Genomic DNA, 14394 nt, shown 5'->3' on the forward strand with positions numbered 1-14394 from the left:
TTTGCTCTTGCACCGTTACATATTGTGTTTAAAATGAATCAACTTCCCCCATAAGATTAAAACAGTACACCATATTGATCCATCAGTAACTATTAAATGAAGTGAATTATATTTACATAGCGCTTTTCTCAAGTGACTCAAAGCGCTTTACATAGTGACACCCAATATCTAAGTTACATTTAAACCAGTGTGGGTGGCTCTAGGAGCAGTTGGGTAAAGTGTCTTGCCCAAGGACACAACGGCAATGACTGAGATGGCGGAAGCGGGAATCGAACCTGCAACCCTCAAGTTGCTGGCACGGCCACTCTACCAACCGAGCTATGCCGCCCCAATTGCAGGCATGTTTGTCTGTTCATTTTTTTTTAAATCTAAAAACAAGTATCGAAAAGCATAAACTAATGTTTTCCACGTAAAAATAGAAGGATGCAGGAATTGTTTTGACCCTTCAAGCACTTCAAAGAAATACAATCAAATTTGATAAACAAAAACAATTCAATTTAGGTCACGATATGTAAAGCAGAAAAAATAGCTTAGTATTATCCATAACAAAGGAAATTGTGTAGTACAGTATGATACAGTAGCTTAATAGTATTTTTTCCATTACATATACTTTTTTTTTTTATTTCAGTGGAGCCCTATTCCTCGTTTATAATATGGCAATGCAGGTTGTGTTACACATATTTGTGTTTCTATCATGCTGCGTACCAAGAAGAAACGAGTTGGGGGTCATTGAAGAGCCCCAGGTCGCACTTTAGACCTCTGCTTTACAGGGTACTCGTTGAAATACGCATTCAATTAAAAAAAAGACACACTTCCAACAGTACATGAAACATCATTTTACTTCACATCAAAAACGGTATAAAAGCTTTTCTTTGCTTTGGGTAGGACTCGTACTTGCTGACGTAGAGATCGTGACAAAGCAGTGCTGCCAGCGCCTGGTTGAAGAGCACGTACAGGACCACCAGCCACCAGGTGAGAGACCGGCCTCCCAAAACTAAACTCATGGAAACGTAGATGAGCAACTCTGCTAAGTAATGAGGGCAGGACACCAGTTCAAAGCAGCCTCCCTTTGGCACCCTGTGACCCAGCGTCTCCACCTTTCCTGCAGGCAAGAGTAAAAGACATTAACTTATTCAGCAATGTGCTAACCCACGTTTTGTAATACTCAATCTTAAAGCCTAAATCTGTGGAAGAGTCATGCACATAACTAAAGGAGTACAAGGTCTTGGCAGTTTCATATTTTAGGCCACCAGCAACTTGGATCCATGTCAAGTGTCTGCTGGTTGCTGGCAAATTGCTAACATTCCACTCATCTATAAAATGCCAGTGGTTCACCACATTAAAAAAAACTAATCATAGTATAATTGGGGACACTTGACATTAATAATAGACACTTCGAGGCCAAATCTAGTGAGAGCCAAAACAAAGGTAGTAATACTCGGTTTAACATGATTATTGTTGTCGTTTTTAGTGCATTGTCAGAGCTTTTTTTTAATATAGACAATCATCTTAAACCAGGGCTAGGGAACCTATGGCTCCAGAGCCAGATGCGGCTCTTTTGATGACTGAGTCTGGCTCTTAGATAAATCTTAGCTGACATTGCTTTACACCAGGGGTGCCCACACTTTTTCTGCAGGCGAGCTACTTTTCAATTGACCAACTCGAGGGGATCTACCTCATTTATATATATCATTTATATTTATTTATTTATGAAAGAGACATTTTTGTAAACAAGTTAAATGTGTTTAATGATAATACAAGCATGTGTAACACATATAGATGTCTTTCTTTCACGAAGACAAGAATATAAGTTGGTGTATTACCTGATTCTGATGACTTGCATTGATTGGAATCAGACAGTAATGATGATAACGCCCACATTTTCAAATGGAGGAGAAAAAAAGTTGTCCTTTCCGTACAATACCACATGAAAGTGGTTGGTTTTTGGCATCTAATTCATCCAGCTTCCATACACTTTACAAGAAAAACATTGGCGGCAAATTCCGTAGCTTGCTTGATTGACATTCACGGCACCCGAGGGGTCTTGTGAGATGACGCTGGTTGCTGCCAGTTCATTATTATGAAAAAATAACAGAGAGGAAGGCGAGAAACACTTTTTATTTCAACAGACTTCCGCGCCGTCCCTTCCGTCAAAACTCTAAAGGCCGACTGCACATTTCCTATCTTCACAATAAAAGCCCTGCTTCATGCTGCCTGCGCTAACAAAATAATAGTCTCGGAAAGCTGGCGTGCACAAGTGATGTGCACGCCAGCTTTCTGAGGGATCGCTTGTGCACGCCAGTTTTCCTAGACTCTGTATTTAGTTAGCGCAGGCAGCATGAAGCAGGGCTTTTATTGTGAAGATAGGAAATGTGCAATCGGCCTTTAGAGTTTTGACGGAAGGTACGGCGCGAGAGTCTGTTGATATAAAAAAGTGTTTCTCGCCTTCCTCTCGGTCATATCTTAATAATAATGATCTTGCAGCAGCCAGCGTCATCTCACAAGACCCTCCGGTACCATGAATGTCATTTAAGTGACGTCTTGGGGAAGATTGATGATCACTAATTTTTAGGTCTATTTTTTTAAAAAGCCTGGCTCGAGATCGACCAACACACCCCCCGCGGTCGACTGGTAGCTCGCGATCGACGTAATGGGCACCCCTGCTTTACACGATAAGTAATTAATAATTCCGCCGGTAATCACAGTGTTAAAAATAACGTTCAAATTAAAAAAAATTCTCATGCATTTTTGTCCAACCATCCATTTTCTATCGCACCTGTTCAAGAAGTCGCTTTAATTGTAAGAAGTATCATATTTATTATTGGTTAGCTTTAGAATAACAATGTTATTATCTTGGGAACTGCGTGGCGAAGTTGGGACAGTGGCTGTGCCAGCAATCTGAGGGTTACTGGTTCAATCCCCACCTTCTACCATCTTAGTCAAATCCGTTGTGTTCTTGAGCAAGACACTTCACCCTTGCTCCTGATGGGTCCTGGTTAGCGCCTTACATGGCAGCTCCCGCCATCAGTGTGTGAATGTGTGTGTGAATGGGTGAATGTGGAAATACTGTCAAAGCGCTTTGGGCTCCTTAAAAAGGGGTAGAAAAGCGCGATACAAGTACAACCATTACCATTTTTAAAAAGAACAAGAGACTTATTATACTGTAAAAATGTTGGTCTCAAAAATGCACGCATTTAGTTGTATTCAGTGTTAAAAAAAGATTATATGGCTCTCACGGAAATGCATTGTCAAATATTTGGCTTTCATGGCTCTCTCAGCCAAAAAGGTTCCCGACCCCTGTCTTAAACAGTGGTTCTCAACCTTTTTTCAGTGATGTACCCCCTGTGAACATGTTTTTAATCCAAGTACCCCCCTAATCAGAGCAAAGCATTTTTGGTTGAAAAAAAGAGATAAAGAAGTAAAATACAGCACTTTGTCATCAGTTTCGGATTTATTAAATTGTATAACAGCGCAAAATATTGCTCATTGGTAGTGGTCTTTCTTGAACTATTTGGAAAAAAAGAAATACAAATAACTGAAAAACTTGTTGAAAAATAAACAAGTGATTAAATTATAACGATTTCTACACATAGAAGTAATCATCGACTTAAAGTGCCCTCTTTGGGGATTGTAATAGAGATCCATCTGGATTCATGAACTTAATTTTAAACATTTCTTCACAAAAAAATGTATCTTTAAAATCAATATTTACGGAACATGTCCACAAAAAATGTAGCTGTCAACACTGAATATTGCATTGCTGTATTTCTTTTCACAGTTTATGAACTTACATTCATATTTTGTTGAAGTATTATTCAATAAATATATTTATAAAGGATTTTTGAATTGTTGCTATTTTTAGAATATTTTTTTAAAATCTCACGTACCCCTTGGCATACCTTCAAGTACCCCCAGGGGTACACGTACCCCCATTTGAGAACCACTGATCTAAAACACAGGTGTCAAACTCAAGGCCCGGGGGCCATATCTGACCCGCCACCTCATTTTATGTGGCCCCCAAAGGACTGGAATTACCATGCATCTATTTGTTTCTAAATTTAGTCAACTTTCTATTTTGACAGAGAAAAATACTCGTACTATATGTAATTTCTTATATTTGAAACTTTATCTAAAATTACAACAAATATTATATTATCGCACATTCCAAACATCAAAATAAGTACTTCAATATCTGCTTGACTTATGAATTTGAAGCAACTTATCTACCAAATTGTACAATGTAAAAATAAATTTTCGGTAAAAACTGGTAGCTCAGTTGCTATAATTTCAACGCAAAAACACAAAAGAAAACAATTTGTGATATTGATTTTCCATTTACAGTAATACACCGTAAAAACGACAGCAGATTTGACAGTAAAACAGTGGTACTGTTTTGCCGTTTACATATACGGTATAGATTGTAAATTTTATGGTAAAATTTCAGCAGATAAACTTTACTATAAAATCTACATATTTTTCTTACAGTGTACGTAAAAATATATAACAATAAACAAGTGTGTATTGAAGCAATTTAAAATGTATATATATTATACCACTGTTACAAGTGGCCCCTTAGGGCAGCCATAACCGTGATGTGGCCCCCAATGAAAACGAGTGTGATGTAATTCACACAATTTTTGTGGACCAAAAAAAAAAAATCTAAACTCAGAATGCTTGTTCTTGTACTTTTGTGGGATTTTTTTTTCAATTCATATTCTAACAATGGGTGTTAACGGAAGAAGGAATACAATTGTAGGATACCATGAATTGATTAAACAAGTTGAAAAACTTATTCGGGTGTTACCATTTAGTGGTCGATTGTACGGAATATGTACTGTACTATGCAATCTACTAATAAAAGTTTCAATCAATCAATCAATCAATCAAAAAACATAAAGTAGGTAGAATCGCATTCAATAAAGTGAGTTACTGTAAGCCTGACCATTTCATTGTTTACATATCTGATCAGCATTAGAAGTGAACATAGTTTAACACTTGTACTAGTTAGAAATGTTAAAATGTGTCTAAAAAAAGATCTAACGATAGCGCTAGTTTGACCCTAAAACTTAAATTTTTAAAATGTTGTAGAAGTAAAAATACAAATTAGAGGCAGACCAGCATCTTAGACCCTGGAATCATCTACATGTGAGAGACGTTGGTCAGGATGAGCTCTTATTTCATAAATGTCACCACATACATGAATTGATTAACGTGGACCCCGACTTAAACAAGTTGAAAAACTTATTCGGGTGTTACCATTTAGTGGTCAATTGTACGGAATATGTACTGTACTGTGTAATCTACTAATAAAAGTATCAATCAATCAATCAATCAATCAATCAATCAATCAATCAATCAATCAATCAATCAAATATCATCTAATGTGGCCTCGCCATTTCATTTTTTGTGGTCCGCTGCATTTTTTTAAGTGGTCCGCCACTGAATTTTAATTAGCCACCCATGTTTTTTATGTGGCCCTCCACATATTTTTTATGTGGGGGGCCACATATTTTAGGAGGCCTGCCACGTCATTTATGTGTTCTGCCGCATCATTTAACGTGACCCGCGACATTATTTTTATTTGGCCCGCAACATAATTTTGTGTGGTCTGCCAATTCATTTTAAGTCTTGTAAGTGGCACGCCATCCCATTTACGTAGTCAGCCACATTGTTTTATTTGGCCTGTGAAAGACTAGAAATTATACATTACCTTCTGGCTATTTGATAGAAAAATGCACTGCATGCAATTGCAAATGTTCTTCACTTTATTATTACCTGCTCTTGCAACGAGGCGTTCCAAGCATTTTTGCTTGGCTATCAAAAACAAAACTTAAATATCTGCTCGTTGCTTGGACTTACGATTTCAAAGCAAGTTATCCCTCAATAAAAATTAAAATTTGCCAATGTTAATTGTATGATGAGGCTATTATACATTTATATTCATATATTATGTTGTCAACAAATGCAGTATTATTTGAATGGCAAGTTGGTCACTTTAATCATTGATTTGTTGTTCAACGTTTCTTCCAATCCCTCGTAGTTACCAGCGCGCAGTGCATTTTGTGTCGAGTTTTAAGGTGGTGAAAAAAACATTGTCTCTTACTGACCAGTCTCTCCTAATGAGACTTGGTTTCTTGCGTGTTAAAAGACTGACTGTATGAGCTAGTGGTTCCAGCCCCGCTCCTCTGTGCGCATGGCACAGGACGGAGGCACACACAGTTTTCAGCGTGCACAGAGTGATCAGTGACACTTCCGCGTCAATCACTTGTCAATTTCATTATGGTTTAAGTTTATTTCGAACATGAATGTTGTCTGTCTATCTGTGTTTGTTATGATCCGCTCCCCGGATCATATTTTTATTTAGATTTTTGAGTCTTTTTGTGTTTTCTGTTTGTTTTGGACTCATTCGGTTCCGGTTTGTGCGCCTCTCTGTTTGTTTCCATGGTTGCTCATTGTTTTCACCTGCCGTTTGTTTCCGGACGCACACCTGTTTTTGTGATTACTGTCATTATTTAGCCTGCCTTCTCCCGTCAGTCTGTCTTGCTTCCTGATTTGTCTTTGCACAACAAGTGACGACTTTGGTTCCTGGTTCTGCTTATGCTAGCTTCCATGCTAAGCCCCTTTTGTTTTTCTAGCTCCCATGCTAGCTCTTTAAGTTTTGTCAAAGTCTGATTTATATTTTAAATAAATAATTTCCTGCCTGCACGCTGTGTCCAAAGCCCGTCTGCATACTTGGGAGAACGAAACTCGCATCACGATGCGACCGACTCGTCACAGTGTTGGTCCTCCGATAAGAGGCGTCTTGTCCACGGTCAACGCTCCCTCTAAGGTACGCGCCTGTGCAATTGCACACTGCGCACGGCAAATCTAGGCCGCACACAAAATCGAATAAAAAGATAAGCGCATAACAGTGTGCACGTCTGCCGTCGCTCACATGTGCGCTACTGAATGCTCAAGGAGTTTTGGCGTTTGCTCACACATATGAAAAATTGGAGAGAAAATTGTCCATGGTGTACACCGCCTTCCGCCCGATTGTAGCTGAGATAGGCTCCAGCACCCCCCGCGACCACAAAGGGAATAAGCGGTAGAAAAAAAGGATGGATGGATATTATTCACTCCTACAAGCGGCCCTCCGAGGGCTTTTTTAAATAACATAATATTTGACACCCCACCTGAATTGGATCTCCGGAGTTTGTGCAGATGTACCTAATGTTGTGGAGAAGACACAAGCCGCTCACCTGACTTCCCAGTGCGAAGTCTAGCCAGAAGGACCATGGTCTGATGCTGCAGCACAGAAGCCAGAATAAAAAGAACAATTCCTGCAACGGGAAACCACTCCAACTGGAATACGAAAGTTCTGTTCCCTTAAAAACCAGAACAACCTACATGAGTCTCATGCAGAGCAACAATCAGGGCATTAATTACAGATGAATAATAATGGATTATTTTCTAGACACTCAAAACACATTACAGTGAGAACTGAGAACCCATAATTCAGTCACTCCACATTCACACGTTGATTGTGGTAAGCTACAAACATTCATTCACATCCATACACATGTGTGAGCTGCATTGGGAGCAAGGTGGGTGAAGTCTCTTGTCCAAGGACACAAAGGCACTGACTATGATGGCAGAACCTGGATTTCTACCATGAGCCCTTAAGCTTAAAAGGCTCTAACCTTTCGTTAGACGGTCCGAGCAGACCACGGTCAGCCCCAGCAGGACGTAGTAGCCTAGTCCGAAGACGTACTGTGCCACATGGATGACGCCATCAGAGAAGACGCTGACGTAGAGACACTCCAGAAGTCTCCTGAGGGAATGGAACCACAGCAGCATCTGCACCAGGACTGTGCCAGGTTGAAGAGCTGTGCAAAATGGCGAGACGATCAATATTGTTGTCAATAGAAACTACTAAATGCAAATAAGAGCCTAAACAAACACAGCAAATAAGCTGATTTGAAGACATTAGGAACAAATCTAAGTATCTGAACATAGTTGCATTTGTTTTGCGACAAAACTGAATTACACTCGCATAAACATTTTATTTTAATTTGATAAAATCCATTCATATTAATACAATTTATCATAAATATTGTTTTCTTCTGTATCGTTTCCTTTTTACATTTCAATCGCACACAACTGAGATACGTTTGAAATATACATAATGACAATAATGTCACGCCCACGGTGACATGACGGCGTTTTAAAGTTTTTGTTTTGTCCGGTAGGAGTGTCCGAGCGGTGTGGTGAACCAAGACAACTTTAAGAACATCTACTCCCAGTTCTCCCCTCAGGGAGGTGAGTCTCTTCCACTCTCATGTCTTCCTATTTGGAAACCATTTTCTACCAAAAATAATCTAACTACCGTATTTTTCGGACTAAAAGGCGCACTTAAAATCCTTTCGTTTTCTCAAAACTCGACAGTGCGCCTTATAACCCGATATGCCTGATGTACGGAATAATTTTGGTTGACCGACCTCAAAGCTATTTCATTTGGTACATGGTGAAATGATAGTTGTGAGCGGTAGATGGCATTCACACATAAGAGATACGTGTAGACTGCAATATGATGGCAGTCACACACAAGAGATACGTGTAGACTGCAATATGACGGCAGTCACACATAAGAGGTAAGTGTAGACTGCAATATGATGGCAGTCACATATAAGCGATACATGTAATCTGCAATATGATGGCAGTCACAAAAAAGAGATACGTGTAAACTGCAATTTGACGGCGGTAAACAACACCAACATTTTCTATCTTCCATTGAAAATATAGAACATTACACGCAGCACTCAAAAATACGGTAAGTCTTTCATTATTATCTACATTCTGTTCTACATGGTAGTGTGCTGGGGGGGCAGTACATCTAAGAAGGACAGCTCCAGACTTGAGAAACTGATCAGGCGGGCCGGTTCTACAATCGGAATGAAACTGGACTCACTGGTGACGGTGGCAGAGAAGAGGACTGTGGACAAACTAGTGAGCATCCTGGATGATGCCAGTCACCCTCTGCATAGCGTTATCAGTAGCCAGAGGAGCCTGTTCAGTGCTAGACTGCTTCATCCCAAGTGCAGGACTAATAGACTCAAGAACTCCTTTGTCCCACACGCCATTAGACTGTACAACTCCTCTCTGGGACAGGGGACGGGGGGTATTAGGATGACAGGGGATGCAAAACATTAACAGTGCAATACGTTTTCATAACATGGTCACTACTGCCTACTTTGTCTTGTTATATTCTTATTTTACTGTTGTTATTCCCATTGTTTTTATTCTTTTTGTAATATTTCTCTATTTTGTTTCCTTTTAAACCCCCATTATTTACTTTTTTATTTATTTATTTATTTTTTAAATTAATCTCAACTCTGTACACTGCTGCTGGAATTTTAATTTTCCTGAAGGAACTCTCCTGAAGGAATCAATAAAGTACTATCTATCTATCTATCTATCTATCTATCTATCTATCTATCTATCTATCTATCTATCTATCCATCTATCTATCTATCTACACTACATTACATGCTGTATGCCTTAGTGGTCCTCAAATACCTGCTCTTTTGCCCTGTGTGAGAAAGGAGCCCAATTGTTTTTTTCCATTATCTTAAGAATAAAAAAAAGTCTCTTTCATTAATTACCCCTATTATGTTTTTTTAATACCCGACAGAGCATATATTTGAGTTTTTCTGAGCATTCGCTCCCTACTTCTAATGCTAACCGCAAGAGCAAACAGCTGCAGTCGATACTACGTCTCCTCTGAGACACAGCATCAGACATAAAGTTAATGACAGAGTTAGTGAAATCCCCTTTTGTGCGTAATTAACCACATTTGCATGGCTGTCGCTACTAGTCTGATGTGTCCTAAACAAAATACAAAAATTACTCAAAGCCTTGTCCAACGCTTTACTGACGTTGGTCATGTTTAATTAAGGTAGAGTGAGCATACCGTAGCGTTCTGTATTTTTGAGTGGTCAGCTTGAAGCGTCCCTCTGTCTCCGACTACCTCGTCGTCATGTGACTGTTATGATTTTGCTGATTAGTTTCGATGACACACCTTATCTTGACTCCAATTGGCCAGTCCGTAATGTTTTGCACTAACCATAGCCAAATGTGACTCATCACACGAACACCAACCCAATAATCATGGATTTTCTCAATATGTATGGATGTTTTTATTTGTCCATGTTGTTGTATTTTCTCCATATTTTTTGGGCCTGGATTAGCAGTCTATTTTCTCTCTTTGTAGCGTGTAACTTTGATGTAAGATACCTAGCTACATGGGTCTAAAAGTGGATCGATAGATGGTACTTTATTGCACTAATACACCCCCATACCATCACAGATGCTGGCTTTTGAACTTTGCGCCTATAACAATCCGGATGGTTATTTTCCTCTTTGTTCCGGAGAACACCACGTCCACAGTTTCCAAATATAATTTGAAATGTGGACTCGTCAGACCACTGAACACTTTTCCACTTTGCATCAGTCCATCTTAGATGAGCTCGGGCCCAACGAAGCCAGCGGCGTTCCTTGGTGTTGTTGATAAACGGGTTTTGTTTTGCATAGCAGAGTTTTAACTTGCACTTACAGATGTAGCAACCAACTGTAGTTACTGACAGTGGTTTTATGAAGAGTTCCTGAGCCCACATGGTGATATCCTTTACACACTGATGTCAGTTTTTGATATAGTACCGCCTGAGGGATCAAAGGTCCGTAAAATAATTGCTTACTTGCAGTGATTTCTCCAAATTCTCTTAACCTTTTGATGATTGTATGGACCGTAGATGGTAAAATCCCTAAATTCCTTACAATAGCTCGTTGAGAAATGTTGTTCTAAAACTGTTCGACAATTTGCTTACAAAGTGGTGACCCTCGCCCCATCCTCGTTTGTGAATGACTTAGCATTTCATGGAAGCTGTTTTTATACCCAATCATGGCACCCACATGTTCCCAATTAGCCTGTACACCATTGGGATGTTCCAAATAAGTGTTTGATGAGCATTCCTCAACTTTATCAGTATTTATTGCCACCTTTCCCAAGTTGCAAAAAAACATGTTTATCAGTATTAACATCAAATATGTTGTCGTTGTAGCATATTCAACTGAATATGGGTTGAAAATGATTTGCAAATCATTGTATTCCGTTTATATTTACATCTAACACAATTTCCAAACTCATATGGAAACGGGGTTTGTACTTCTGTATCTCTTTTTTTCAACCAAAAATGCTTTGCTCTGATTAGGGGGTACTTGAATTAAAAAATTTTTTCACAGGGAGTACATCACTGAAAAAAGGTTGAGAACCACTGCACCATATGGTAGTGTACCTAGCATTAGGATATAGAGCATTGGTGTCAAACTCTGGCCCGCGGGTCAAATCTGGCCCGCCGTGTAATTTAATTTGGCCCTTAAGGCAATATTAAATTAACATTAGAATTGGCCCGTCGGTATTATACAGCGGCGGTGCTGCTGTAAGACCGCATTCACCGCTAATACTCACACTTGCCAACCCTCCCGATTTTCCCGGGAGACTCCCAAAGTTCAGTGCCCCTCCTGAAAATCTACCATGGCAACCGAATTTCTCCCGATTCCCACTTGGACAACAACACTGGGCGCGTGCCTCAAAGGCACTGCCTTTAGCGTCCTCTACAACCTGTCGTCACATCCGCTTTTCCTACATACAAACAGCGTGCCGGCCAAGTCACATAATATATGTGGCTTGCTTGCACACTTACACACACACACACACACACACACACACACACACACACACACACACACACACACACACACACACACACACACACACACACACACACACACACACACACACACACACACAAAAGTGAATACAAGCATACTTGGTAAACAGCCATACAGGTCACACTAAGGGTGGCCGTATAAACTTTAACAGAGTTTGCAAATATGCGCCAAACTGTGAACCCACACCAAACAAGAATGACAAACACATCTCGGGAGAACATCCGCACCGTAACTCAACATAAACAGAACAGAAAAAATACCCAGAACCCCTTGCAGCACTAACAGCCCCCGTTACCCTCTCCCCACTTCAACCCCGCCCACTTCATTGTTATTTTATTTTCAAATATTTTAGCCTGTGGAAAAAGTTAATGTTGATATTTACCTCAGAAGGCTGCAAATAGAAAAGAGGCATTACATGTTTTATTTAAATTGTATTTAACATACCATTGATGTTTTTTCGTTTGTTTTGTGAAAGTTGATTTTGCACTATTAAGTTATATAAGTGTTGCTTGTTCCATATTCAGTGTTAAAGCAAATCAGTGTAGCAAATGAGACATAATTAACGTTTTATTCACACACTTTCTCTTGCTCCTTCAAGGCTTGAATATTTGATTCATTCATTATTGTTATTTTATTTCCAAATTTATTATTAGCCTGTGGAAAATGTTCGTTTTGATATTTGCCTCAGAAGGCCGAAAATACAAAAGAGGCATTCAATGTTTATTTAAATTGTATTTGATATGCCATTGATCTTTTTTAATTATTATTATTATCATTTGAAACTTGATTTTGCATATCACTATATATATAAGCCTTGCTTGTTCAATATTTAATGCAAAACTTGTTTGGGTCTCTATTAAAAGGTTCATTTGTTCAACTTTGGCCCGCAGCTTTGTTCAATTTTAAATTTTGGCCCGCTCTGTATTTGAGTTTGACACCCCTGTTATAGAGTACATATAAAAAGGATGATCTAGCTAATTACCTTCATTTTCTGTGTCTGTAGACCCAGACAGAATATGTATTAAGCTTGTGAGCCACATTGGACATAATTGTTGTCGTAAAGTGATGTTCAGGCTGACAGACAACAGAAGACCATTCCAAACGAGGGAGGTTGCGTAAAAATGCCAGAACCACCTGTGGGAAAGGATACAACCATCTAAATTAGCATATGCATGCATTTTAATAAGGATTTTAATTTTTTGTGCAAATAATTACCTCTTCGGCACGTCAAACACACACAACCAGTCGTCGCGTTTGAAATTCTGTTTAGTCTTTCCATATCGGATCAGATCCTGGAAAAACATGTAAGGACGACATGTTTTGTATTTTGGGGGCAACCGTTTTAAGATTACGTGAGCTCCAAGAGCCACAAAGAAAGAAAAAGATAAAAGTAACCAGACAAAATCTACGAGGCGTAAACCGACACGGCTCCAAGTCATGTTTTCAATGGTAGTGTTGTGTGCAACACCGGAAACGGTCCGTTGGAGAACCGGTCGTAGTAAGTTCCGGCGTTGCAATGGGGCACGCTTGTTCCAGGTGGAAATAATTGAGCAAGATTTTGCGACTCATTTTTATTTAATTCAACGGTGATAAAACATCAACAAGGTAATGTTTCATTCTCTTAGAGTTTAAAAATGCAAATCACATGGGGCAGCAGTGGAACCGAGCTGTTTAAACGACATACCACAAAACATTAACAAGAAGTAAAGTATGTCTAATTTTTTTCGAAGGCTTAAAGGCCTGCTGAAATGAGATTTTCTTATTTAAACGGGGATATCAGGTCCATTCCATGTGTCATACTTGATCATTTCGCGATATTGCCATATTTTTGCTGAAAGGATTTAGTAGAGAACATCGACAATAAAGTTCACAACTTTTGGTCGCTAATAAAAAAAGCCTTGTCTGTACCGGAAGTAGCAGACGATGTGCGCGTGACGTGACGGGTTGTAGGGCTCCTCACATCCTCACATTATTTATAATCATAGCCTCCAGCAGCAAGATCAATTCGGACCGAGAAAGCGACGATTTCCGCATTAATTTGAGCGAGGATGAAAGATTCGTGGATGAGGAAAGTTAGAGTGAAGCAATAAAAAAAAAATAAAAAGCAACGGCTCCGGGCGGCGGCTGTGGGAGCGTTTCCGATGTAATTAGACACATTTACTAGGATGATTCTGGAGAATCCCTTATCTGCTTATTGTGTTAATAGTATTTTAGTGAGATTATGCTGTCATACCTGAAAGTCGGATGGCTGCGGTGAACACCAGTCTGAGAGAAGCCGAGGAGCCAAGATCACAGCTGCCTTTTTGACAGCTACAGGAGGAGGTCCAATAATCAACTCAAGTCTCCGGTAAGAGCCGACTTAATATCACAATTTTCCCATCCCAAAACTTGCTGTTTGACGTAGAGAAACATGTTCGCTTGACAGCTCTGTGTTAAAGCTTCACAACAAACAAAGAAACACCGGCTGTGTTTCGGTGCTAAAGGCAGCTGCAATCCACCGCTTTCCACCAACAGCATTCTTCTTTATAGTCTCCATTATTAATTGAAGAAATTGCAAAAGATTCAGCAACACAGATGTCCAAATTACTGTGTAATTATGCGATGAAAAGAGACTACTTTTAGCCGTAA

At 39.4% G+C, this 14394-nt stretch overlaps 3 protein-coding genes across 5 annotated transcripts in view; 2 read left to right on the plus strand and 1 right to left on the minus strand.

Annotated features, from left to right (window-relative positions):
* clocka (clock circadian regulator a) overlaps positions 1-973 on the plus strand; it is an 88630-nt gene extending 87657 nt beyond the window's left edge. The window contains exon 19 of the transcript XR_009804528.1: positions 886-973. The gene's annotated coding sequence lies outside the window, so the exon portion shown is untranslated. The remainder of the gene's footprint in view (positions 1-885) is intronic.
* srd5a3 (steroid 5 alpha-reductase 3) lies at positions 817-13265 on the minus strand. The gene is made up of 4 exons (XM_061888633.1): positions 12982-13265; positions 12749-12900; positions 7680-7865; positions 817-1102 (listed from the first exon to the last, which is right to left on the minus strand). The coding sequence occupies exons 1-4, from the start codon at positions 13203-13205 to the stop codon at positions 843-845; spliced, it is 822 nt and encodes a 273-aa protein (XP_061744617.1). The 5' UTR covers positions 13206-13265; the 3' UTR covers positions 817-842.
* Positions 6745-14394, plus strand: part of kdr (kinase insert domain receptor (a type III receptor tyrosine kinase)) — a 56485-nt gene continuing 48835 nt past the window's right edge. For 2 of the 3 annotated variants that reach the window (XM_061888619.1, XM_061888620.1), the window contains exons 1-2: positions 6745-6829; positions 8229-8298. In XM_061888619.1, coding sequence (XP_061744603.1) covers positions 6758-6829; positions 8229-8298 — 142 coding nt within the window. In that variant the 5' untranslated portion in view covers positions 6745-6757. Of the gene's footprint in view, positions 6830-8228; positions 8299-13240; positions 13372-14394 lie in introns of those variants that run through there. The other variant, XM_061888622.1, reaches the window with a different exon arrangement.

Source organism: Nerophis ophidion, linkage group LG26 (genome assembly GCF_033978795.1).
Source record: "Nerophis ophidion isolate RoL-2023_Sa linkage group LG26, RoL_Noph_v1.0, whole genome shotgun sequence".
NCBI classification, from domain to species: Eukaryota; Metazoa; Chordata; class Actinopteri; order Syngnathiformes; family Syngnathidae; genus Nerophis; species Nerophis ophidion.